We start from the raw sequence: 27058 nt of genomic DNA on the forward strand, positions 1-27058 counted from the left end.
TTTGCCCAGTGTCTATAAATGAGGTCCATTGTGCCAAAAAAAGTTAAATCCTACCACTGGCCCTTGGGTTATAAGTGACACGATTAGGTGCCCAGCCCCATGACTCGCATTTTTATTTCAAGTCATCACAATATTTCTATGCTTTCTTAAGCTTGTGAGCACAAAGACTTGTGCAGTTGAGTTAGCAAGGAATCAGCTGCAGATTTCTCTTTCCTTTGCTTATATTGCAGGGCAGCTGCAGTGAAGATGGAATCAAAGCTTCAACTGCTGCAGTATAATAATGAAGACCCTCCCCTGTGGTTTGGATATGATCGCCATGGGAATCTGCTGCATGGGCTCTCTCATTTGGAAGAAACGGAAGAAGCTGAGGAAAATACACCCAAAATGTTATCCAATGCAAGTGATGAGAGTTTGTAAAGCAAATGCATATACTAAATGCAAACTTTATTTGTAATAAATTATTTTTCTGTTCCAAGCTAAAATTGAAATGGAGGTGGTGCTGCATACAGTGTCAGCTCACAAAGATCATTGTGAATACTTTTAACTTGATGTATTTCTGTTTGGTCTGAAGATGCTTTTGTTTGGTGCCACAGATTCACGCTGAAGTGACAGACAGGGGACCACTCAGTTCCCTTGCAATTAGCTCATTAAGATTATGGCCAACCGTGTGTGGTCCCATTACACATGATCAGTGAGCAGATTAAGCCTATAAATCCAAGTCTTTTTTAAATTCTTTTTTTTTTTTAATGGGAAAAAAATGGTGATAAAAGTTTAATATAAGCTTCTCATAAAAATAAGAAACTTTCTAATTAACATCCGTTAACATGCTGTACTGATTTTGAAATAATCTAGGTACTCTTTAGTATCCTCCGACCAGCATCTGTCTCTCTACACCCAGGAGTGAATCAGATTTGAAATGACAGATAGCTGAAAGCCAGTAAGCTCTAATGCTAATACACTGTCTAGGCAATGAGAAACCCTGACTCCAACTCCTGCATGACGAAAGAAGTAAGAGAGACAGATTGCTGAGAGGGGGATACTAAAAAGTAACAGAATTTTAATTGAATTTATTTAGAAAGTCCCCTTTTAACAAAACCCTCTCATTGCCAGTGCCATGCTTAATTTCTGGCCAACTGTAAAGTTTCTGCTAATCATAAAATTTAAAGAAAAGTTTTGTAGTTTTGTGTATAAAATTGTAAGTAAACACCACAATATGATTCGTCTATTGCTAACTACAGTGGCCATCATACAGGACTTTGTCTAGTCACCTTGAACAATCCCTACATTAGTGTTACTGACTATGTACCCAACTTGGAACAAACAGGAATTGTATCCTTAGAAAAAATATTCTAGTTTATAACGTCAATGAATAATTGTGTTTTCTTAAAAGAATTGGCATACATAACAGGCTACCCACGCAGAAGATTGTCCTTAACGCACAATATTGCATTAGAACACAGCATTGTGTACATACAAGATATTCTATTACCTGTATTATCACTTGGAATTAAAATAGACAAAGTCTGTACGTGTATATATTCAAGCTGTAAAACCTGTTGGATTAAAAACCTACAACTACTGTTTTTTTTTTTCCTCTAGCAGATCCCTGAATAGAAGCCAACATGGCTAAATTTCTATTAAAAAAACCTTGACATGGCTGTGTAGATCGGGACCATGTAGTACAGAAGGCACAGTGCATAAGCTAACATAATATGATGCAATGCTATGTGTAATGGTGTTCTACCCACCACACTATACAGTTATACATACAATAAAGCATGGCTTTTATCTTATCATTCCTCAGCTTTTCAAAGAAACAGAAAATGTCCTCTTTAAGCACAAGAAGCCTTAAATGGCAAAAACAGAACTGTGTGGTAGATCATTTCCTGATTAAACCTGCCAACATGCAAATCTGTAATAGGGAAAGTGATCCACTGCTATAGAAAACCTTACAGCCATTTGAAGTAGCAAAGCCAAAAGCCGGATTGACACTGAATTTTCCATCAGGTCAGTGCATACATGTTCAGGTTGTGTGAAACTTTAGAGATTGGAGCCAGTTTTGAGTCTTTAGGGAAACTGTTCCTCTTTTGCTTTCTGCTTTAATCCACCTCTCCCTTCCATTGGCTGCATTTATGGAGGCTGAAAATGGAAAACAATGGGACATGTCAGAGATATTTTGGATACCAGCATTCTTAAATATCTAGCAGAGAACCCTTCCTTTTTCGAGTTAGCAGAGACAGAATCAAAGTTCAAAGTACTGACTTGTGTTCTAGTAACTCACCAAAACCATCCTGCAAGCAAATTTCAAGTTGGCTACCCTGAGTAAACCTCACTGGGCAAAACTTTGTCATATAACCCACAACTACTTCACTATGTTTTAGATGGAGAATTACACAGTAATATAAATTTACTAATAGAATGTGTGGCACCTATTTTGACCATTAATCCATATTTGACATTAATCCATATTTGACTTCCTGCTTGCTACACAATTCCTGAGGCTACTGTAAGAAAAAGCCAGAAGCACAGCAGTGTGGGTTGCATGTGGAATATTAAAATAATATGCCTTTTGTATGTCTTTCACTGTAAAAAAAAAATCCAGTCCAGCGGATTATTTATGAATATGGCAATCATGACAAAACCAAGAGGGTTATATTGTTTTATGACTCAGTCTGGTTTAGGATTTCCAGCACAAAACACAAATATCTCTAGGGATTGACTCTAAGCAGCTGTACAGGCATCCTCCCTAGGATACAAGATGCAAAAGTCATTAAACCTAACTAAATGTGCAGACTTTCCAAGTCTCACTAATGTATCAGGCTTTACCTGTTAGAGTCACCTGGCCCTCTTTGGAAGTAGTTTGGATTTCATTCAGCTGAATGTCTGGGCTCACATCAACCGTGGTTCCAGCCAGCTGTAGCGACGTTGGAAGCTTCTCGGGTACTCTCACTGTAATGCACCCTTAGTGGAAAGACATGGAATTACAGAGCAGTTCACAAAGAAAAAATGTTTACCCTTTGTTTCACCTTTTATATAAATACATTTTTTTATTTGATAGTGTTTGTTTTCCACCCATTATAAATGAGTTCCCATGCTGTGTAGGGCTTGTAATGAGCATACAGTTTAGGGTCTTCAGTACAAAAGATGATATCCCTAAGGGCTATAGCAGAAGCTGCCAGGTCGCCTCCAGACCAAGCCAGTAAAAAAAAAAGCTCAAAAATGAGGCAGAGATTATACTAAAATCCAGTGGTACTGGGAGTCTATGAAATACATTGTTAATTAAGAATGACAAAAAGACAAATCAATTATGTTCAACCCTTCTGTGAGATATACCACTAAAACACAAAGACTTTGCACCTCTCTTGGTAATTATATACACACATTTACATGAATACACCATATACAGCAGTTACTTGCTTAGGGTGAGTTTTAGTGGGTTTGTTGGCGTCATTCGATACCTGTCAAATGAAGCCATTCTTGGGAGCATTTACTTGTAAAGGTGGGTTTTCCTTTATGAATTACAGGTTAGACTGCCCAGTAAATAGGGACTGGAAGTTTCTAATTCCAAGGTTCATCTCTATCATGACAACTTGCCATTAACCTACCCTATTAGTCAGCACTGAGTATGTCTCATCTATATCAAACTGATATGGAGAACATGTATTTTAGAAAGACTGGAATGCTACAGGAGAACATTTTAGTGTTTGTACCACTTTAAGGATTCACTGATACGGAACAACTAATACTGAAATAATCATGGTTCCTTAATACCATTCTTACCTTCCTCAGATTTCAGATGAACTTGTCCCACTTGGCTCACATAAATATCCATAGCGCCATCACAAGTAGATGCAGACAGACTGCCATCCAGAGAGCCTAAAAGGCATTAAATAAAACCCCTGTTGTTAAGATATATGCAGATACTAAATTACTAAGAAGACGGGACCAGGGAATATGCACTGATCAATCCCTTGTTTTTGTGAGCTGATTAGACAACAGTTAAGAGACCTCTGTGCAATGCCACTTTATCTTCTAAATTCTGCACACATAACCTACTCCTTCAATTTTGCCAGGAAAACTACATGTCTGGGCCTTAAGTGTCTTATGGTACAAGGTTGCTCTGCCTTTTGCCAGACTTTAACAAAATAATACATGTACATCAAATTATATTTCTCTTTAAGCAGTGTTTTCTCTAGAGGAAAAAAACACTGGATGGGAAAAACAAAAACTGTGCCTAAAACAACTACTGCTTTAAAGTAATAGTCTTTGCAAATGGCGCCAGGACTGTGCATTTTAGCAAATACAGTACATGGTCCTACCAGCTCATGTATGAAATTTTTAGTGCACAATGTGGAGTTGGAGTGGGGTCAGAGCTGGGAGGTGGGCAAAAAACTGCCATGTGATCCGTCCCCACTAAAGTGACCTGGGGAGAACACTGCCTTCAAGTTTGAGTGAGCATATTATAATTATTTTAAAATGGGAGATATGACAGTATCCATTTAAATGAGAATACTGGACATTACTTAAAGGGGATTTAAACCCGAAAAAATGAATTGATGTAAATGTATTCACACTGTTTTTCAATACATTTCTGAAATGTACACCGCAAAGACAGTTAAGGTCCTCTCTGACTTCCTAAAAGAGCTGTTTAGACAAAAGTCTGCTATTAGCCGTCTAAAACTGCTAATCAATAGAAAACTAATGCAAACTTCAAAAGTGCTCAGAGGAGAATGCCCTTTAAATTGGATAGGCCATTACTCACACCATGAAAAACCTCCTAAGGACTGAAAATTTGGCCAACCTTTGATCAAACCTTGAGTGTTTCCTGATTTGATTACATCTGACAAACATTTTAAGAAAAAAAGGCATTTACCTACTGTAACACTTCCATGTTGGCTGTGTAGATTGACATCACCTGCAAGGAGAGAACACAAACTGATTAACTGCAAGTAATGACTGTAGCACCAAGGTGCTACCTCCCACGATCTGAGGCCAAACATGGAGGTTATGGTGAGATACAGAAAGTACCACCCTTTGGGGAACATACCTACTGATGTGTGCAGCATACGTCCTATTCTTTCAACTCATCTTGAACAAAGGATTACACACTGCCCTTTTAAGGGCACCAACTAAACTATGTTTTTTGGAGTGTGGGGAAAAAAAACAGGAGACCCCCCCCCCCCCCCAAAGAAATATAGGGAAAACATAAAAATTCATGACAGTGTTCTTGAACCAGCAATTGATTTAAAAAAAAAAAGAGCATATAGGTATATCCAGAACCTTTCAAATAATTCTAAACCAATGAATGGGTTGCCATTATTGCTGCCCCCTCCCCATACTTATCTCTCCTGCATCAGCACTAAGAGAGACAACTTTTTGTTTTAAAATAATGGAAATTTGTCTCTTGAAGTTACCAGAAGCCACTTCTTCCAAATATTGTAACCTGCTACACCTGCCACCTGGGGTACTCTGTCTCCCAAGCAGTAGCACCCTGACTGACTAAGAAAAAAAAACAGGTAAATGGGCAAGTTACAATAAATAATGCAGACTTAAAACTGAGCTTGGCCATTTCCAATAAAGTATATAGCCAAGATATAAATCACAGCCATATAGGTATGGGACCGGTTATCCAGAATGCTCGGGACCTGAGGTTATCTGGATAAGGGATCTTTCCGTAATTTTGGATTGCTATACCTGCAGTCTACTAAAAAACCATTTTTTAAATATGTACTAAAAGAGAAGGAAAGTAATTTTGGCATTTTACTGCCAATAGATTTGCCACATTAGTGCCACCTAGAACAATATAATTATTCTGCAGAAACCATTAACATACCTGAGTAAACAGCTTTAGAAGCTTTCTCCCTTTGCTTAAGACAGCAGCTGCCATTTTAGGTAGCTTTCTGCCTGCAGTCTCTAGCCGTTATAGCTGAGATCATACATTCCTAAGGGAAGGGGAGGGAGTCCTTAGCATTCTAGTGGGAGGGAGAGCAGGAGAGAACTGCGCAGACTCTGGCCACGGAAATTAAGGATGCTTGGCCCCAACGGTGCTCATTGGAACATTCAGAAGCTTAGAAAATACGTCTGTAACCAATGCCACCAATATGTTTTGCAACAATAAGGTTGTGAAAGTCTTCAGAGAGCTCTTTGCTTTTACCCATCATGAGATGCTTCTTGTGCAAGACCTTGCTAATGAGAAACCTATTTATAGGGCATCAATTAGGACAAAGCCAGTTGATATTAATTTGCACTGAAAGGGGACAGCATTGCTTTCTAAATACGGACAGATTTCAGCAGGTTTTTCTTCATGTGTTCAATGCTTATTCCCTGTATGATTCCACTTTATTACACATAATTTAGACTTCTTTGTTTTGATTTCTTTGTATGTGTGGATTATTTGGGTTGTTACCAACATCTGGTGTAAATTCATGTCAACAAATTGGAAATATATTTACTAAGAAAAACATTGACATGTTCAATACTAATTTTCCCTGCTGTATCTTAGTTGGGATCAAGTACAAGGTACTGTTTAGTTATTAAAAAGAAAAAGGAATGATTTTTGAAAATTAGAATTATTTGCTTGTAATGTAGTCTATGGGAGATGTAATTGAGAACTTTCTGGATAACGGGTTTCCGGATAACAGATTCCACTTTTTATCATATTGTTGGTTTAAGCTTATATAAAACTTGTCTTGTACAAGTTTAATGCTGGTTACAGGGGGACAGAGACGAAATTGCCTACGGCACCATAAATTAACAGCAGCTTCTGCCCACTGATACAGACTCTGACAGGCAAGCTACTGAGTGGGTGGTGGATGTTTCCCAAACAGCAACCTAACAAAAATGCAGGGCACAGTGTTTCAAGTATTATTCAGAACAGAAGACAGGTAGCAAATATTCTGCAAACAAAACAATACTAGAATCAAGTTTTATTTTTGCCAGTCAGGCCAATAACATAGGTGCCACACAACATATACTATTGGTAATAACCAAATGCATATATCACTGGCTAGGGGGACTGAAATAGTACATTCCTGTTATAAAGTAGTGCAGAATAGTTCCTAATATAAGCTCCATATAACTTGTTTGAATTAAAGTCTGCTTCATTCACATACTGAGGAAGGAGTTTGTTTACAACACAACAGCAACGGAGCATCAAAGATGGACTGCAAATGATCTGCTCATGGGCCAAATGCACAATAATACTCCAAAGAATGTAGACATTTTATGTCTAGAGCAAAAATAAAGCGAGCCCAGCTGGTTGTATTGGTAACACTGGCTGTGCTCAGAATGATTTTCTCTTTCTCTGTAGTCACAATGCTCCATAACTACCTGTGGGTGTTACAAGGAAGAAACTGCTCCCTCACTGCTTATTACTGACAATCTGCACTGGGCCACGGAGCCGCTGATTGCAACCATCTGGATAACTAGCAGGAACTGCACACGGGAAGCCAACATCTCCCCCAAATGAATGTTCCATGCCTGTGGGACTGCTGCACTAAACAAGGAAGGAGTGAGAAGAGCTTAATCTTTTAGGTTACATAGACACTTTTGTTCATATGAAGGCAAAACTTTAAATGAAGAGGCATTAGAAAGGGGAAAAAATAACGCAGCTGGAAATGGCTTAGCACCTTGTGTGGTGAGGGGGGAGCTGCAACTTCATCTTACTTAACAACCTGTGTATAAAGCACAGTAAAACTGTGCAATAAGTGATGCATTGTAAAAGATCCGCTTGCATAAAATTGTACCACAGCTTTATGATTAAGTGGTGATATAAATTCATCTAAGCCTTCCTGTGCAGTGTGTTTGATGTTTCCATGTTGTTAGACAGAACCCAGAGTGGTAGAGATAAAGGTGGAATCTGGAGAATGTATGACACTAGCACTGTGATATTCTATACCAACAATGAAGGTCACAGGAGAAGCTCCCATCATCTGAGTAATTTATTTGCAGCATATATGGGGCAATGGTGCCCCAGGCACCATAGATTCTATGATCCCTGACACACAGGTGCTTAAGGTGAGAAGAGTCATGACAAAAGAATGATTGCTGATTGATTTATATTAGCGATAATGGAGATTGCAACACGTATGCAGAAGGCTGTGACTGGCAGCTGAAAAGGTGCTTGTCTACAATTTCAGGCAACAGCTGCCCCTTTTTGCATTCTTGGGGCACCCCCAGCCAGCGGCACATAACACACTCCGTGACATCTGCTGCCGTATTCCCAAGATAAGACAGAATAGCAAGACACTGTGGAGGAATGTAGTCAATGAGGCACTTACACTGTGTTGTATATACACTGCCCTTCATAATGTTTGACACATTTTTCTTTGATTTACCCCTCTGCTCCTTAGTATAAAATTGTAAATCAAACAATTCAGACGTGATTAAAGTTCACATTACAGGCTTTAAGTTATTTGCATACATTTCATTTTCACCGTGTAGAAATTACACTTTATACCTAGTCTCATTCAAGAATTTAACATTTTTTAGCTTTTCAGTATGTTTGGGATCATTATCTAGTTGCAGGATGAAGCACTGCCCAAAGAGTTTGGAGGCATTGACTGGAACTTGAGCAGATAAAATGCTTCTATACCCCTCAGCATTCATGTGCAAGTGCCATCAGCAGTTACATCATCAATAAAGATAAGTGTGCCAGTACCTGTGGCAGCCAGCAGCCATACATGCCCAAGCCATAACACCCCCACCACGTTTAACAGATGAGCTGGTATGCTTTGGATCTTGGGCAGTTCTATTTCGTCTCCACACGTCCCTCTTGCCATCACTCTAATAATCTTGATTAGTTCATGGGTACACTAACTGGTCGCTGCTTAATTTGTGCTACACGTATGCTTGGTTCCTTGGCGGTAATACAGTGGATTCTGCATCAAAAAGTACAGAGCACTAAAAAAAAGCCATATTAAAACTGGAGGTGCACCAGAAGTTTGATTCTGAAGAAGTGAAACATGTTAAGCTTATGGTCCACTATTGCACATGCACCTTCAGTTTTAATATGGCTAAATAAAAGTGATTTTTAAATGGACAGCAACATGCAACATCACTCTAATACAGGTTAATCTTGGTCTCGTCTGTTCATAACACCTTTTTTCCAGAATTCTGCAGGCAACTATTTCACAAACTGTAATCTGGCCATTTTTGTGGTCAATTAGTGGTTTGTATCTTGCAGTGTAGTCTTTGTATTTCTGTTCATGTAGTTTTCTGTGGATAGTAGTCTCTGACAAAGACACACCTGCCCCCTGAAGAGTGTTTCTGACCTGTTGGACGGGAGATTGAGGATTTTTCTTTACCATAGTGAGGATTTTTCGGTCATCAGCAGTGGAGGTCTTCCTTGGCCTACCAGTCCCTTTGTGATTACAGAGCTCACCAGTGCATTCTTTTTCTTAGTGATATTCCAGGCAGTTAAAGTGGTAATCCTAATGATTGACCGATGTCTCTAATGGTTTTATTCTTGTTATTCAGTCTCATAATAGCTTCCCTGACTTACGTTGGCACAGCTTTTCTCCTCATATTGAGCAATAGCAACTACAGACTCCAAATGGTAGAAGCAGCCTGGGTATCTTATCCCTGCACTAATGTAGCAATGCAACACACCTGAGTTATCACAAACACCTGTGAAGCCAATTATGCCAAACATTATGGTCCCTGAAATTTGGGGGGACTATGTATCAAAAGCGTTGCAATTTTTACATGGTGAACCTGAAATGTGAAAAATGGTGAGTCAGGAATGTGCACTTTTATCACATCTGAATTGTTTGATTTAAAATTTTACACTGAGGACCAGAGGAATAAATCAAAGAAAAAAATGTCTTTGTCCTAAATATCAAGGAGGGCAGTGTACTACATTTAATATCTGTTTTACAAGGAATATCCCATACTACTCTCAGATCCAGGAAATTAATGGATAAATATATAACTATACAACAATCCATACCGCATTTGCTAAGCATTCCTCCTCTGCTTTTACATTGTCAGTTCATGTTTAAAAGTAATGACAAATTAGGTGCAGTACAAACCGTAACAACTTGCCGAGTGAATGTGAGATGAATATAAATAACAGAGTGAAAATGGTGGAAATATTTGTACTTGGCAGTTCTCCTGCCATGGGCCCCATGTCGTGAATACAGCTCCCAATAGAAGTAAAGCTGGTAGAATAAACAGACCTCTGCTCACATTCCGCCTCCAGCTAATTCTCAGGCATAGTATTTTGGTGTGATTATTTCCTTCCATGCTGCCTGTCCAAATCTTCACACTCCTTCCATGCTGCCTGTCCAAATCATCACACTCCACGCCCTGTCTCTTTTGGTGATTTTTTTTTTAACATTAACAGTTTTTAAAGCCTTGCCTACGATGTAAATATACCTGGGTCCTACCCCTGAGTGCACTTCCCTACTATTATGCTCCCCTACTCTGTCACAGCTGGCTGATCAGTTTACTGCTTGACTAATTAGAATCTGTTGTCATTCCCCAGACCTGTGTGCAAAAGTACCCAGATTTTCCTCTTCCCATTTATTAAGAAATCTTTGGGGGAGTGCATTTGCTGGGGGAGAGCATTTGCAAGGATGATTGGTTTATACGTGATCTAGATGAGTTTAAAGGAGACATATAAAATAAACTAAAAAAAACTCTAATCTTGTAGGCAAATATGAAAAATATATTGTGCTGGTTTCACTCTGGGCTAAAAATGAATGCTATTTGTAAAAATGGCTCCCTATAGATCCTCTCAGGTCCCTGTCTGTGTTTTGAATGAGGGGTGGGTGTGTCCAACAGTCCCTGCCAGAAGAACAGTAGAAGAGGGATAGACATTCACAGCCCTGCAGTCACACATGCAAAGACAGGCTTCAGTTCCCTATCAGGTTAGCCTAGCTGCTGATTGGTTCCTACCTAAACTGCAGTGTACTGAGTGCCGCCGGCTCCCCTGCACAGCCTGGGAAAGGAGGCAGCAGGAAGTGCCACAGATGGGTGGGACTAGTAGGGTTTTGGAGAAATTTTCAATAAAGCCATTACAGAGGACCCAGATTCTGTCTGCTAATGGAATTCCGGGACTTCAAAAGTTAGAAGATTTACTGATGTACTGCTGAAGATCATACCCACCTGCTGCAGTCACTCAAAAGACATAGCACTACAATTTACCTGCAGAAAAAAATCTAATCACATTTTTACTACTTGTATGTACAGTGCTCCCTAAGGTAGTCTCTTCCTGTAACCCTCCTATTGTCTGTCAGTATTCTATTCACATATCTTCCTCCCAAGCTCCCATCTACACGCTCGTGCTCCTATACACTTTATAACTACTTGCAACACCTTTGTCCCCTAGTTACTGCCCATACACAGAGGTGCAGTCATTTCAAATCCTCTTTCCACATCTCCTCAGTCTTTTTCCTACTTCTACTGGCTGCAGGTGATATCACTCCAAACTCTGGGCCCTTGCTCCACCAACTTATATTTATTCTCGTTTTTTTTGTTCCTTTGCTCAAAGCCTTTTATTCCTCTACAGTTTTTGAATCATTTAATTTCCTTGATCTCCTTGCACTAATAGAACCCTGGCTCTCACAGAATGATACCGCTTCACTTTCTCATGTTGGTCTCTCTTTCTCTCTCTGGATCTTCTTCTTCATCCTTGGGGATTTTACCTGCCATATTCATGATCCTTCACAACCATAACCCTCTGTTGTTTTCCTTTCCTGTCCGACTATGGCAACGTCTTCTACAATGATGCTCTCCTTATCAACTCTTGGCACCCTTGCTCCTCCTACCATTTGTCTCACTTATCCAGTTTAAAGGACAAGAAAGGTTAAGTCACTTGGGGATGCCAAAATGTTAGGCACCCCCAAGTGACTTTAATCGCTTACCTTGTACTCTGGACTGGCGCCCCTGTTAGGAGAAAACAGCACCAGCCCGGGGTACCTGGAGCGAGCGCTTCCTCCTTCCTGCGGCAAATTCCTGGGCCAATCACATGCGCAGTAGAGTGAAAAGCTGTCTTTATAGTTTAAGTTCGGCCTTTTCACTCTACTGCGCATGCGCAAGCGAGTGAACCAGGAAGGAGGGAACTTTGCTGCAGCTACCCCGTGCTGGTGCTCTTCTCTCCTAACAGGGGCACCAGCCCGGGGTAAAAGGTAGCCGATTTAAGTCACTTTGGGGTGCCTAAAACTTTGGCACCCCCAAGTGACTTAGCCTTTCCTTCTCCTTTAAGCCCAACCGTGGCACACTAGCTCAGCTGATTCTGACTTCCTCCACTTCAGATTAATGCTTTCCTGCTACAATCAATCTCTTTCAATCACAAAATACTGCTAATTTCTTTAAAGAGAAAAAAGACCACATTAAACTTAGCATACTGTTTGAAGACAATCTTAAATTAATGTGTACTATAGTCGCATCTGCTTTAAACTCTTTTCCCCCCGTAAAAGCGGAGAAAGCCAGCAAACTTCTGGTCTGCTCCAACCCTACAACCTGCTCCCTTGACCCCATACAAATAAGCACTTCTTATTACCATCCTCAAAAAAACCTTCCCTTTATCCTAGCTATACCACCAATTATCTTCCAGTCTCCCTTTATCCATATGCCTTTAAACTGCTCAAAAGGCTTATTTAAGAATGACTATTCCAGCATCTCACTCACAACCCTATTTTTTTAATCCTCTGCAATTTGGCTTCCACCATCCCCACTCAATAGAAACTGCAATGGTGAAAGTAACCAATGATCTTCCAAAGATTACTATTTCACACTCATCCTTATAGATCTCTCCGCAGCCTTTGACATAGTTGACCATCCACTCCTCCTAAAGATTTTACACTCAGCTTTTATGGTTCAGGTCTTATCTTTCTGATTGCTTTCTCCAGATACACCTCCACCATACAGTCCTTCACACAACCAACACTCTGCTTCTGAACTTTACCTCTATTCTCCTCTTATCACTTTATCCCATTCCCAACTGCAAAACTTCTCAGGATTCTGTCTCTGTAACCTATAACAAGCTATCAGACAGAAACTCTTTATCTAAACCTTCAAAAAACCCTTAAAGACCCACCTGTTTCTGTAAGCATGTGTGTCCTGCTTACAATGAGTAAGCATTTGCCTTTTTCCTCATTAATGTATCTTACTGTGATAGGGCCAGGCATTTCATATAGATAAACTTTCTTCTTTCTCCCCTGCCATATAATTTCTAGCCAAGCTTGCTCCTAAAAGCACAGTGAACAACAACAACAACTTAAGAGCATGCAGGTAGACCAAGTACTTGGTGGCTCTTCTGCCATTGTGCCCATACTTTGAATAGAGCCAAGGAACCAAACCATTTCTTTAAATAAAAATAATTGCAGTTAACAATAAATGCATTTAATTGCAGTATAATAGAGGTGCAGTATAATATACGCTAAACTGAGGTAATATGCGTAGCAACAAACCTGTCTTAAAGAACTAAAATAAACCAAGGGGCTATATCTGTTTTAAACAAATATTTTGTCTTAAATGATTATTTATATTTTGTCTAAGTGAACTTTGGCTTAAAACTTGAAGCAGTAAAGTAAAAAAAAAAGCAGCACTGAAGACCCACCTGCACTCCGTGCCTGCCAAATTTAAGCATATAGACATAATTATTTTTAATCAGTGAGTAAGATTTAATACACTGAGTCAGATCTCTGGCCCAATGTGGAATATTTCAGGATATCAGTTGTTCAACTGCTGACCACCCGTACAAGCTGGCTGTTACAAAGGAATCAGAACAGAGGCATGCAATTTTAGGCTGAAGCCAGACAATCAGTAGTGCCTTGTTCCCATATGGCTGCAGCCACATGAGAAAATTACGGAGGTATCCTGCATGGAACTTGATCCAAAGCATGTATGTATCAGGTATGCTTGTTAAGTAGAATATTAACAGTTTCCATGAGTCTGATGGAAATTCACTAAAATGGGGGAACACTATATATCCTCAGGCAACAAAACACTTAAAATCATCATGTGTGCCATTACCTTTATGGTTTTAGAACAGGGAATTTGTGATGGGCAGGGTCCTTCTTCCTCTTGTGTCCTCGACTCTTAACTTATTGCAGCTGTATTTATCTTGTATCTATCTGTATTAATTGTTGTACTTTGTATTTATCTATTATTATCTTATTAACACCCTGTTTGTATTAATGTATTCTACTGTACAGCGCTGCGTACATAAGTAGCGCTTTATAAATAAAGATATACATACATATACAATAACTGCATTAGTACTGTCTTTACTGGACAGTGGAAGACTTACCATGCACACTTCCGAGCCGGATGTCCCCAGAAGCCGAAGATATGGAGGACGATTCAGTATATAGGTACTTGGCTTTCAATGTTCCATCTTCAGTGCATATGTTTATAGATGTTCCCTGTAATTTTTCAATCTTAACACTCTGAAAAAAAAAAAAAAAAATAAAAAAAAAAAAAAAAAAAAAAAAGATTTAATAGCAAGGAACCCAGAACCGTAATATTTATTAATGGGGTATTCTCTTGGCTCAGTTGAACTCATTTTGATTTTTTTTGCACTTTTGAAATGACTCCATGAAACCCAGTCTCAACCAGTCATAACATGGAATGTAGACAAGTTCTGATAACAAAGGAAATGGGGTATTTGGTCTGCAGAGGAGTTTATTACCAGACAGCAGACGTACAGTGGCTCTCACTCCTATCTATAAATGTAAGCTTGTGGGTGGAATGTTCTGCACCCAAAATAAACAATTGTTTTATAAAATACGTAGAAAAAATTTTGAACTTTTTTACATGCAATACAAATGAATTGTGGTATACAGTGCTTAATGTGTGCAATGATAAGGCTTCTGCTTAATATATTTTTGCATATTGTTTTAATAACAAAAAATATATTGTATAATTTCTTGATTTAAGCAGGGAAATTGAGAGTACTCCATGTTTAGTCCTTATAAGGTAGATGATTAAAATTACCAGTGCAAAGATAATTCCCCTGCATAATGGACTCCTGATAACAAAACAGTCAAAACAAAGGGTGAAGAGAGGGGGTGGTTTACACAGAGCTCAGTATCTCTAGTTAAAGTAACTCAGATAGTAAATTGTAAGATACTAAGTATCCTCCTACGGCTAGTAATAACCAAAAAATAACCAAAACCTTTTTAAAATTAAGTTCTATATTTTTTTCTCAAACTTAAAAAGGGTTTATATAAGTGTATAGTGCCCTTTTAATAATTCCGTTTTCCATGATATGTATGCTTTTGTTTATCTTTATTCCAAAAATGGCTGTAACTGTAATAGTGATTTCTACTGATGTAGATGTAAAAATTTACCCTCACATCAGACAAATGGTTACAGAAATCTGTAAAAAGCCTGTATCAATGATAAGCAAATTGTTGAGTCTAGATATATAAAGCTACTCATATACAAGCATAAAAAATAAGCAGATCTTTGCCAAACAAATTGATCAGCCAAATGGGACAGAGTTTAGCCTGTTGGGAAGAGGACTGCATTGATGCACCAATGTGCTCCTTGTCTGATAGGATTTTCAAACCTGTCCAGTAGATTTCCAGATGATTATTAGCCAGATAGGTCCATACATGGGAAGATGAGCTGTGTATGGCCAGATTAAGGTCTCTAGCAATTAATACATCAAAGGATATCCCATCCAATCCCACTCAAAACAAACAAAAACCTAATACGGATTTGCTCAAGGTGCTTTTATAACCAATTTAGAAATTCATGTAATAATAATTTAATATCATGCCTCTGCCACAGCAGCTGAGTTTTCTATGCTGCCTGGGCAGCCATAACCTGTAAAATGTGAAACAACAGAAGCACCCTTAGCTATTTTACATAAATTTTGGTGGATTTTTTAATCACACTACATGGACTTACATACTTGGGTGAACACAGCTGTTGACTATGAGGCAGTCCTGACAAGCAATGAATAGCAACTCTGCCTTATCAATGCCTGCTCCTCATCATAGTGTATCTGTTGAATTTCTGAAAAGTAAGTCATACTTTTGAAATGTATTATGTTTTACAAATTTAAAAGACACAGTGATCCTGATCTGCATATTCAGTGTTACAATTATGTACAGCCCAGTGTTTACAGCTCTAAAACATACTGGCATGCCATACATAGAAATACAAAAATCCTTCATATATCCTATGCTGGCAAAACCCGCTGATTAGTTCTGTAACCATTGCAGTTTACTACATAAATTCAACAGCAGCTCTTGTGAGATCACAAAACAACTCAATTTATTATAAGGAAATAAACAGAAGGTTTGTTGCATTCTAGAAAGCAAATTCAGAACTGTATCCTTCTGAGCAATTCACAGGGCCATATTTTTCCAGTAATAGAAAAAAAATTATTGGCCCGAATCTTTCTCCAGACAGCGTGCCAATGGGAAAAATCCCTTTAGATTAGCCAGCTATTTTGTGCTTGGCACAAGACTCTACACTATTAATACAAGATAGAATTATAGATGCTCTGATTCAGAATGAATCCTCCTTAATTTCTAAGCAGGATCACAATCATTATCCAGATCTGCAGAGTCCAAACTGTGCAGCATACAGCAAATGCTCTTCTCTAGTCAGCACCAGTGACTGCTCACCAAACTTCCATATCTAACATGCAGCAGCAAAAAGAAGAGTGGTGGGAACTTAATGGAACAGTATAGCCCCTTTTCAACATTCAAGGGCTTGTACCAAACATAATTTTTGGCTATTGTTATCACAAAAATATTTTATGTTCTTGACCAAGAATGAAGCTACTCTGTGTTTGGTCCTTGAGTTTAGATAATTTGATTATCAGAGCACAGTAATCCCCCTGAATAATGGACTCCTGGTCTAATTATCTGCCTTGCAAGGACCACACATGGAGTAGCTTTAATTTCCCTGTTTGCCGATTGGTAAAAGATGTAAATGGGTATAGTAAATTTGGGGAGGCCAGCCGATTGACTCTTTTCTTGCCCGAGTTACACTGGGGTGCATTTAGAGGCAATCTGACCCTCTCTTTAATTTTACTACACTACTTCATACTACATTATGTTAGTCTGTAAGCTCTACGGGGGAGGGACCTCCTTCCTACTGCATATCTAACCACATGGCACTTATTCACTGTATATTTATACTTATTTATTGTATTTATTATAACACTTGTCCTCCCTGTGTGTAATTCTGTATTCTGTAAGATTGTACAGCGCTGCGTATCCTCGTGGCGCTTTATAAATAAAGTTATTCATACATACATACATAATACATGCAGAATTCGTTCTGCCCTAAGGCTCTGTAACAATGGCATTTAGGCCAATTTCTGTCTTCAGTGTTGGTGTTTGGAACACAAGGACCAGTGCCTCCCTGATGAAGACAGTACTGCCTTCTATTATAAACCCCTTAGGGCTCTGGCACACGGGGGAGATTAGTCGCCCGCGAACAGGGAGTTAATCGCGGGCGACTAATCTCCCCCGTGTGCCAGAGCCCTTATAGTTGGCAGTGGCATATAAATAATCATGACATTTTCTAATATGGACATAGGTACTATGACAACATTTTATGTTTTGGGACCAATCTTACATGGTATTATCAACTCCTGCTCAGTTTATATATGGTTGAATTCTGCTGACAAGAAACTTAAGTGCAGTGTAAATGCAGTGAAAGATAGTAAACTACAGGGAGCCAATTAGTCTGTGGTTGATCACCATTGGGCAGGTGATGTTATAAATAGTAAAGAAATAGCAATTATTTTTGCTTAGACGAATACAATTTAGAAAATAAAAAAACATTGGTTTCTGTTGCTAACAGCACTGGGACAGTTTAATACCTATGCTGTTATGTTAGCTTCTAATATATACAAATTTTAGTATCTACAATTGCATTTACTGAATTTTGCATTAGCTTTGCAGCTAATATTATGAATATAAATATTCACAGGCCATCTTGTGGCAACATTTGAGTATTACATATGGATGCATAGGCAAACGTAGATTTTGCTTGGGCATCTTCAACGGTGCCCGATCAAAATCTTTTAACCCACCTGATCGACGAGACGACCGAAAATGGGTGAGCATGACTGGGCAGTCAACATCGGAGGCTATACTTTGTTTTTGAGGGACAGAGACAATAGAAAAGGAGGAGGGGTGTGCCTGTTCTTTAAGCAGGAATTAAAAGCAAATATAAGGGAGAAAGTGATGATAGTAAATGAGAGAGCAGAAGACTTATGGTTTAAGCTTCTTACGGATAGTAAAATGTCCACCAAATTAATGGTAGGTGTAAGCTTAAGACCCCCTAATGTAGGAGAAGAGGAAGAGGCTCAGCTCCTGTTGCAAATAGAAAAGGCTGCTAGTTTGGGGCAAGTGATAATTATGGGGGATTTTAATTACCCTGATATTGACTGGATCAGTAATGTCAGGACAGTAAATGGGAACAAGTTTAGAAACTTGTTGCATGACAAATTTATGTCACAGGTTGTTAAGAAGCCAACCAGAAACCATGCTATATTGGATTTAGTGTTCTCTAATGACCCAGAACGTATAACAAATGTGCAAGTGGTTGAACCCCTGAGTAATAGTGACCATAATGTTATTCCATTTGAAGTTTAGTGTAAATAGCAAATATACACTGGGATAACAAAGACCCTGAATTTTAGAAAAGCAAATTTTAACTCCTTAAGGACAGTGCTACAGAGCATAGAAACAATGGTTGTCGTTTAAAATTATATTAAATCATTACTGTTCTAAATTTATTTGATTAAGAAGTAAATGTGGAAGCATTAAGAACCACGCTATAAGTCTTAATTTGGAGGTAAAGAAGAAGGGGAAAAAGCTGCATTTATTGAATATAAACACTATAACAAGTTTTGTAAAACAGCAATCTGGAAGGCAAAGGTAGAAAATGAGGAGCGCATTGCGGCAGAGGCTAAGACTAACCTAAAAAAGTTTAAGTATATTAAAAGTAAAAAGGTGCGGGTTGAGTGTGTGGCTCCATTGAATTATGGGAACAATAATTCAATATAACAATGTATCAGTTATAACTGCTACAGAAAAGGCAAAATGTGCTTTTATTCAGTATATAGAATAGAGGAGCCAAAGTTCCAAGACTCACCCAGTAGCTGCAATGTTGGCTCCGTTCAATCTAGGAGAAAAGCTGATGTCATTCCTATATTTAAAAAAGGGATTAAGATCTCAGCCTGGCAGTTATAGGCCAGTAAGTTTGACATTGCTTTTTATGATGAGATTAGTACAAAGCTAGACAGTGGGGTTGCAGTAAATGTGATCTATTTTGATTTTGCCAAAGCATTTGATACTGTGCCATAAAAAACTGGCTACAGGATCTGGTACAGAGGGTGGTTGTTAATGGTACATTCTCTACTTGGAGTAAGGTTCTTAGTGGGGTCCCTCAGGTTTCTGATGTTTCTGTACTGGGTCCACTTTTGTTTAATTTGTTCATTAATGGCTTAGGGGAGGGTATTATAAGTAATGTATCAGTATGCAGATGACACAAAACTCTGCAGCCCAATAAATTCTATCCAGGAAGTGGCAGATGAGATTAAATGTTGATAAATGGTATGTAAAAATATGCAAACCACTTATACACTTAATGGGACTGCACTTGGCAAATCCATTATGGAGAAAGACCTTGGAGTCCTTGTAGATAATAAACTTGGCTGTAGCAAGCAATGCCAGGCAGCAGCTGCATAGGCAAACAAGGTTTTGAGCTGTAATAAAAGGGGCATAGATTTACAGGAGGAGGGGGTTATTCTTCCACTTTACAGAGTCCTGGTAAGGCCCTATCTAGAATATACCATTCAGTTTTGGTCTCCAGTGCTCAAATGGGATATTATTGAGTTAGAGAGGCTACAGAGAAGGGCAACTAAGCTGGTAAAGGGTATGGTCTTAGTTTTGAAGAAAGACTGGCCAAGTTTACACCGAAGAGGTGCTTAACCGTGATATGATAACCATGTATAAATCGTATAATAATCTCTCTGATGCTTTATTTACCGGTAGGTGAGGTCCTTCCAACAGACACGAGGGCACCCATTCCGATTAGACGGAAAAGGAAAGGAAGAAGGTTCCGTTAACATATTTAGAAAGGTTTTTTACTGTGAGAGTTGTGAAATTCTCTCAGTCGTACTTGAATGGTATTTTAGCAAGTGAGGGAATACAGGGTTATGGGAGATAGCTCTTAGTACAAGTTGATCCAGGGACTGGTCCGAATGCCATCTTGAAGTCAGGAAGTAATTTTCCCCCCTCTGTGTCTAATTGGAGAGGCTTCCGATAGAGTTTTTTGCCTTTCTCTGGATCAACTAGCAGTTAGGCAGGTTATATATAGGCATTATGGTTGAACTTGTGTTGAGACACTCACTTATGACGGGTAAGTTCTGTATAAAGGGACACATAAAATCCCCCAGTGTCCCCTATAAAGACAACCCAAGGCAGGTGAGGTAGGAGATAAAGGTATATATATATATATAATATATATGCAAAGTATAAAGTAGAATATAAAAGTCAAATATACCATCTTATAAAATCACAAAGGTCAGAAATGATAGTGCTGACTAGCTAAGACCCTACATGCACTTTGCTATTTGCACAGCTGTAACCACAGAGGACACAGACAGTTGTAAAAGGGGGCATCATATACTTTTTAGATAAGGTATGTCATACTCTATAAAAGGCTAAGACTTTCAGGGTCTCATTTGAAGCTGTTAGTGACACATTTCAGTTGCTGTTCTGTGTTGCTGAAAGCTTCCACAAGACTCTGTGTTTGTTTGATTAATAAAGAAATACTTTGATATACTGAGAACCTTGTCTCAGGGTCTTGTTGTATAATAAGGTTCTGGTTGGTTAAAATTACCAACACTTGATGAACATTGTATCTTTTTTCAACCTAACTTACTATGTTACTATTGCCAGTAAACCAATTACCATAACAGCTACCCACTACAAGGGGTATTATTTGTACACAATTTTCCCAAAGGAACTATAGCAAAATAAGAATTAACCTCAGAAAAGGCATCTTCCATTCTTGCTTACACTTTGTGCTGCAGCATAAATATTCACATTTCCATAGACTGTCCCCAAGCAGCTCACTTTGCCTCCATCTGTGCGTATGTTAACTGCGTGGCTCTGAAACAGCAAACAAACAATCAAATGTAAACGGTCAGACACACAGCCTATAAATCATCAGGATATTGCACTTGTTTTTCAGATTATCTGGCTGTCTGTGATAAAAAAACAAAAAACAAAAACACTTTTAAGTAGTAAATATGAAAACACAATAAGAAGAATCCTATTTTTATTCCAGAAAAAAAAACCACCTTGTCCTGCAGCAATATGCAATACCTAACAATCTCCGCTCACATTCTGCTACCTCTGCCTTTGGGTCAGCCCAAGTCAGTCATGTAATGATGTCCCTAATTATTAGCAAAGAGGTGTCTTGTTTGCTAGTAAGAGTGCCAAACTGTGAACATACATTATCTTATTATCTGTGGTCATAAAACTATAGTGTGTACTCTCCAAATTAAATTCATTTTTGTATTTAAAACAGTCTTTATGTGTGGATGCATTTTCTCCTTCTCTAATTCTTAAATATTAGACCCTGAGCATGATCAGTCCAGCTTGTGCTCACAAACCCCTACAGCTTATAGATATGAAAAAAAAAATTTTTGCATTTTGTCTAAGCCATGCAGGTTCTTTAATATTGGGGCAAAAATGTTGTCTGAATACTTAGGAGGTAGGTAGCCTGACAACAGTTGAGCAGCTTTGTACAGAAGGAGCCAGAAATGCTATTAAAGCGGAAGTATATTCTCTTGTTCAGTTTGAGAGCTTGTCAAGCAGAATGTTTGCCTACTGTTTTAATCTAAAAAAAAAAATCTATGGTCTTGGTTACTTCATCAAACAGAGAAAGTGAAGTTACTCCGTGTTTGGTCTTAGTTAGTTAAATTCTTAGATTACCAGTATCAATTGTCTCCCCCTTTGTTGTTTTTGTAAAAAGTAAGCCATTATGCAGGAAAATTATCTGGGCAAAGACCAAACATGGAGTAGCTTCAATTTCCTTGTTTAGCTCAACTAAACCATAGAATTTTCTTAATTAAAACAATAGTCAAAAGTATATTCATCACAAGCCCTATTAATTGCATTCATGTTAAACAAAGGGGTATATTGCTCCTTTAGGGCTCTGGCACACGGGGAGATTAGTCGACCGCAACAAATCTCCCTGTTCGTGGGCGACTAATCTCCCCGAAATGCCATCCCACCGGCGAAAATGTAAATCGCCGGTGGGATGGCATATGCGGTGGCGCGATGCCGCGTATGCCATCCCACCGGCGATTTACATTTTCGCCAGTGGGATGGCATTTCGGGGAGATTAGTTGCGGGTGACTAATCTCCCCATGTGCCAGAGCCCTTAGGTTTTGAAGAACAACTGAAAGAAAATAAATATCTGCATTTTCATCTAACTTATTTACAGAGTAGAACAGTCCAGTTAAAGTGTATTTAGAGCTACTAATAGCAGCTACTTGTCACGGCTACTAAAATAGACAATGCTGATAATTGTCTCTACATGTGTTTTAGCAGAGGCAGTTCTCACTATTGTCTATAGCAGGGTATGTTCTGGTGTTTAGTAGCCGTGACAAGTAGCTGCTACTAAGTAGCTCCATGTGTCTTCACCCTTAGTAGCATCAGAACCACCCCAGCCAAGCAGAGCATTACCTTGACTGACTGCAGAACACTGTCCCCTTTCTCGGTTTCTATGTGGCAGTTGTCACATTCAATTTTTTTAATATTAACAGAACCAGTCCCTGATGTCTTGATATTCACATCTAAAGTAAGAGGAAAGACGAACACTTTGTTATAAATCCTGTCAGTGCAGGTATGGGATCTCTTACCTGGAAACCAACATCAAGAAAGCTCTGAAGTGCAGGAAGGCTATCTGTTCTGCCATACAGTTTATTTTAAGCAAATAAGTCTATTTTTTCAGTTGTAAAAAAAAAAACAAAAAAAGGGTTGAAAGTTAAAAAAGGGGGTAGAGGAGATTAAATTATCTTATTGTTGAGGTTGGCAGGAAGGTACTGATAGTATAGGACTGATGTGCAGATGTATTCACATATCTGATGCTGTAACAGGTAGTGTACAAATCTGATATATGAATGGGCATGATTTACCATTATATATGTATCTTATTTTAGCCATTTCATTGCCACCCAGAGCTTTATATTTTTAAGGAATCTTGTTTAAAGTTATTTGCAGGGTCTCATGCGAAATGGATCTTATCAGTCTGAACACAAAAAAATGGCAAAAGAGTATAATGTCCCATTTTTTCCAGAGAATCTGTACACTGCCCACTATGGATAGCAGAAGGCCATCAAGTCCCAAAAGCTGATGCCACAAGGGACTGGGAATCAGCCCCTACGCTTGCATCAGCCTTCTTCTTTGCCTGATACCTACAGAATGTAGAATGAGTTGCATGTCGAGGAAAACGGGAATCAGAAAAGCTCAACTTTCTGTTTAAAAGTGAAGGAAAGCCTACGTCACTGGGGGTGCCAAATATTAGGCACCCCCCAGTGATTTTAATCGCTTGCCTTATACTCCAGGCTGATGTCCCTATTAGGAGAAAACTGCACCACAAATGTTACATGGCTTACATTTCACATAGGTTTGGAGGGTGCTGATCCCTCAGTGGATACTGTTCATCAGGCGGAATACATTTTGGAAGGATTTTTAACTTTCCTTCTCCTTTAAAAATCGGGCACTCCATACAGAGAGCAACATCTGGAGACACAGCTCAGCCCTGCACTTACTGCCTGTCCTAGGGCAGGCAGCAAGGACAGGGTCCTGATTTAGGCTGTGCCTCATTCCGCTCACACCTTGCATTAGAGATGTGTGGGTGGACTATTTGTCAACCTGCACCCGACCCTAATTCGCCCCATCCATGACATCACGGAGAGGGCAGGGCAAGCATGCACCTATAAAAAATACACCGCTTGACCCGGCGGCAGGGTTCAGTTAGGTTGCGGGGTGGGTGGGGAGGCAGAAAGGCTCGACTTGCACCCGTCTGTGACCTGCTTTTGATGTTGTGTTGTCGGCTCAGGTTGTGATCCAGCCCGCACATCACTACCTTGTGTGTCAGTCACCTATGTTGCACCCCCTGTGCACCCTTCACTAATACAGCGTGTTTGGGTTTGCAAATATCAGTCTGTGCGTCATTTGCCTTTGGGGTAGTGTAAAAAACACACTTACCCTCTACTTGTGTCTGTACTGGAGGAGCACATTTATTAAGCCCCAATGAAGCCAAACAATGATGGCATTAGCTGACATTGGCATCTGGCTCCCACATAATAGTGCCAGAACAAATTCCAGAGCAGGTTTGTGAAACCATTACCTATTCAGTCTTTGCAGATTTATGTGGATAAATGTATTACTGAATTGCACCTACCCTAAAATACAGTGGTGTGAAAAACTATTTGCCCCCTTCCTGATTTCTTATTCTTTTGCATGTTTGTCACACAAAATGTTTCTGATCATCAAACACATTTAACTATTAGTCAAAGATAACACAAGTAAACACAAAATGCAGTTTTTAAATGAGGGTTTTTATTATTTAGGGAGAAAAAAAATCGAAACTTACATGGCCCTGTGTGAAAAAGTAATTGCCCCCTGAACCTAATAACTGGTTGGGCCACCCTTAGCAGCAATAACTGCAATCAAGCGTTTGCGATAACTTGCAACGAGTCTTTTACAGCGCTCTGGAGGAATTTTGGCCCACTCATCTTTGCAGAATTGTTCTAATTCAGCTTTATTTGAGGGTTTTCTAGCATGAACCGCCTTTTTAAGGTCATGCCACAACATCTCAATAGGATTCAGGTCAGGACTTTGACTAGGCCACTCCAAAGTCTTCATTTTGTTTTTCTTCAGCCATTCAGAGGTGGATTTGCTGGTGTGTTTTGGGTCATTGTCCTGCTGCAGCACATAAGATCGCTTCAGCTTGAGTTGACGAACAGATGGCCGGACATTCTCCTTCAGGATTTTTTGGTAGACAGTAGAATTCATGGTTCCATCTATCACAGCAAGCCTTCCAGGTCCTGAAGCAGCAAAACAACCCCAGACCATCACACTACCACCACCATATTTTACTGTTGGTATGATGTTCTTTTTCTGAAATGCTGTGTAACGGGACACGCACCTTCCAAAAAGTTCAACTTTTGTCTCGTCGGTCCACAAGGTATTTTCCCAAAAGTCTTGGCAATCATTGAGATGTTTTTTAGCAAAATTGAGACGAGCCTTAATGTTCTTTTTGCTTAAAAGTGGTTTGCGCCTTGGAAATCTGCCATGCAGGCCGTTTTTGCCCAGTCTCTTTCTTATGGTGGAGTCGTGAACACTGACCTTAATTGAGGCAAGTGAGGCCTGCAGTTCTTTAGATGTTGTCCTGGGGTCTTTTGTGGCCTCTCGGATGAGTTGTCTCTGCCCTCTTGGGGTAATTTTGGTCGGCCGGCCACTCCTGGGAAGGTTCACCACTGTTCCATGTTTTTGCCATTTGTGGATAATGGCTCTCACTGTGGTTCGCTGCAGTCCCAAAGCTTTAGAAATGGCTTTATAACCTTTACCAGACTGATAGATCTCAATTAATTTTGTTCTCATTTGTTCCTCAATTTCTTTGGATCTTGGCATGATGTCTAGCTTTTGAGGTGCTTTTGGTCTACTTCTCTGTGTCAGGTAGCTCCTATTTAAGTGATTTCTTGATTGAAACAGGTGTGGCAGTAATCAGGCCTGGGGGTGACTACAGAAATTGAACTCAGGTGTGATAAACCACAGTTAAGTTATTTTTTAACAAGGGGGGCAATCACTTTTTCACACAGGGCCATGTAGATTTGGAGTTTTTTTTCTCCCTTAATAACGTAAACCTTCATTTAAAAACTGCATTTTGTGTTCAATTATGTTATCTTTGACTAATAGTTAACGGTTTTTGATGAGCAGAAACATTTAAGTGTGACAAACATGCAAAAGAATAAGAAATCAGGAAGGGGGCAAATAGTTTTTCACACCACTGTAACTGTTAAAATTAGCAGATACATAGACAAAAATGACTAGTGATTTGATAAGCAAAATCAGGGCTGAAACTAGGGGTAAACAGAAGAGGGGGGGGGGGCACCAGACAGGCTACCCCTACTCCCTTGTCACTGCCCCTGCTTGTCATTACGCAGCAGGGGCAATAACTTCCACCATCCCCCGCGATGGTACTGCACATTGGTGCAAGAGCACATGCCAGGGTTGGTAAAGGTGCAGGGGGAGGTGGCCGACCGTGTTGCCTAGGGTGCCTGGCGGCTTGGCCCACCCCTGAGCAAAATTTTCCACTAGGTTTTGCTGCAAAAAAAAAAAAAAACGCTCATAAACTCCAAAGGCCACAGGCGTGATATGGAAGATGGCCATTTACTTTAAAGCGTTTTTCAAGTTTGTGCTTTTTTCATGCTCATGAAAGTTAATAGACAGTTTTTAGGAACCTTAATAAACGAACACCACATTGGTTGGCCACTCTTTCCCTGAGGAGCCTTATGTGGGGGTGGGCTATAAGTTAGTAATACGAAATAATACATTGAGCCCCGTGATACTTGCTTTGGGTAGCTACATTCACTGTTTTACTAATCTCGTTGAACTATACCTCTACGTACCAAAGCGGACTGGCGTAGTGACCTCCACGCAGGTGTGGCTGTCAATGTCCCGCGAGTGGATGACCACCTGCCGGGAGCTCTCCTCGTACTTCACTTCAATGTTGTCCAGATCCAGACCCCGGTGCACATTACGGTCCACCCCACTAACCGTAACGAAAACCCGGTCTGCGTGTGGATAGGCGAAGGGGTCCTGGGAGCTCACCCTCACACTGCAGGGCAGCTCTACACAAAGGCGGCTTTGGGGGCTGACTATCAAAGTCCATTGCTTGAGAGGTTTGTTCAGAGGCTCCGCTGCCCGGCCTCCCTTCCATCTGCAGGCAGCAACCACCCGGGCCCTTCTCCCTGCCCAGCTCAGGCAGCTGCAGCCGCCGCGGTATAACAGGGAACTCATCTCTCAGTCACCCACGAACCCAATCACCG

General features: G+C 39.7%; 2 protein-coding genes across 3 annotated transcripts in view; one reads left to right on the plus strand and one right to left on the minus strand.

Annotated features, from left to right (window-relative positions):
- The window catches only part of fbxl13 (F-box and leucine-rich repeat protein 13), a 115261-nt gene extending 113689 nt beyond the window's left edge, over positions 1–1572 (plus strand). The window contains exon 21 of one of the 2 annotated variants that reach the window (XM_002933102.5): positions 231–1572. In XM_002933102.5, coding sequence (XP_002933148.2) covers positions 231–417 — 187 coding nt within the window. In that variant the 3' untranslated portion in view covers positions 418–1572. The remainder of the gene's footprint in view (positions 1–230) is intronic. The other variant, XM_031899022.1, reaches the window with a different exon arrangement.
- On the minus strand, positions 748–27041 carry fam185a (family with sequence similarity 185 member A). The gene is given in 8 exon segments (NM_001126906.1): positions 748–2139; positions 2827–2961; positions 3781–3876; positions 4874–4915; positions 14258–14396; positions 20978–21101; positions 22686–22795; positions 26639–27041. Coding segments are annotated over 3 exon segments (624 nt in total). The 5' UTR covers positions 27030–27041; the 3' UTR covers positions 748–2139; positions 2827–2961; positions 3781–3876; positions 4874–4915; positions 14258–14396; position 20978.
- Between the last annotated feature and the right edge of the window lie 17 nt (positions 27042–27058).

The sequence above is a fragment of the Xenopus tropicalis genome, chromosome 3 (genome assembly GCF_000004195.4).
Source record: "Xenopus tropicalis strain Nigerian chromosome 3, UCB_Xtro_10.0, whole genome shotgun sequence".
NCBI lineage: Eukaryota > Metazoa > Chordata > Amphibia > Anura > Pipidae > Xenopus > Xenopus tropicalis.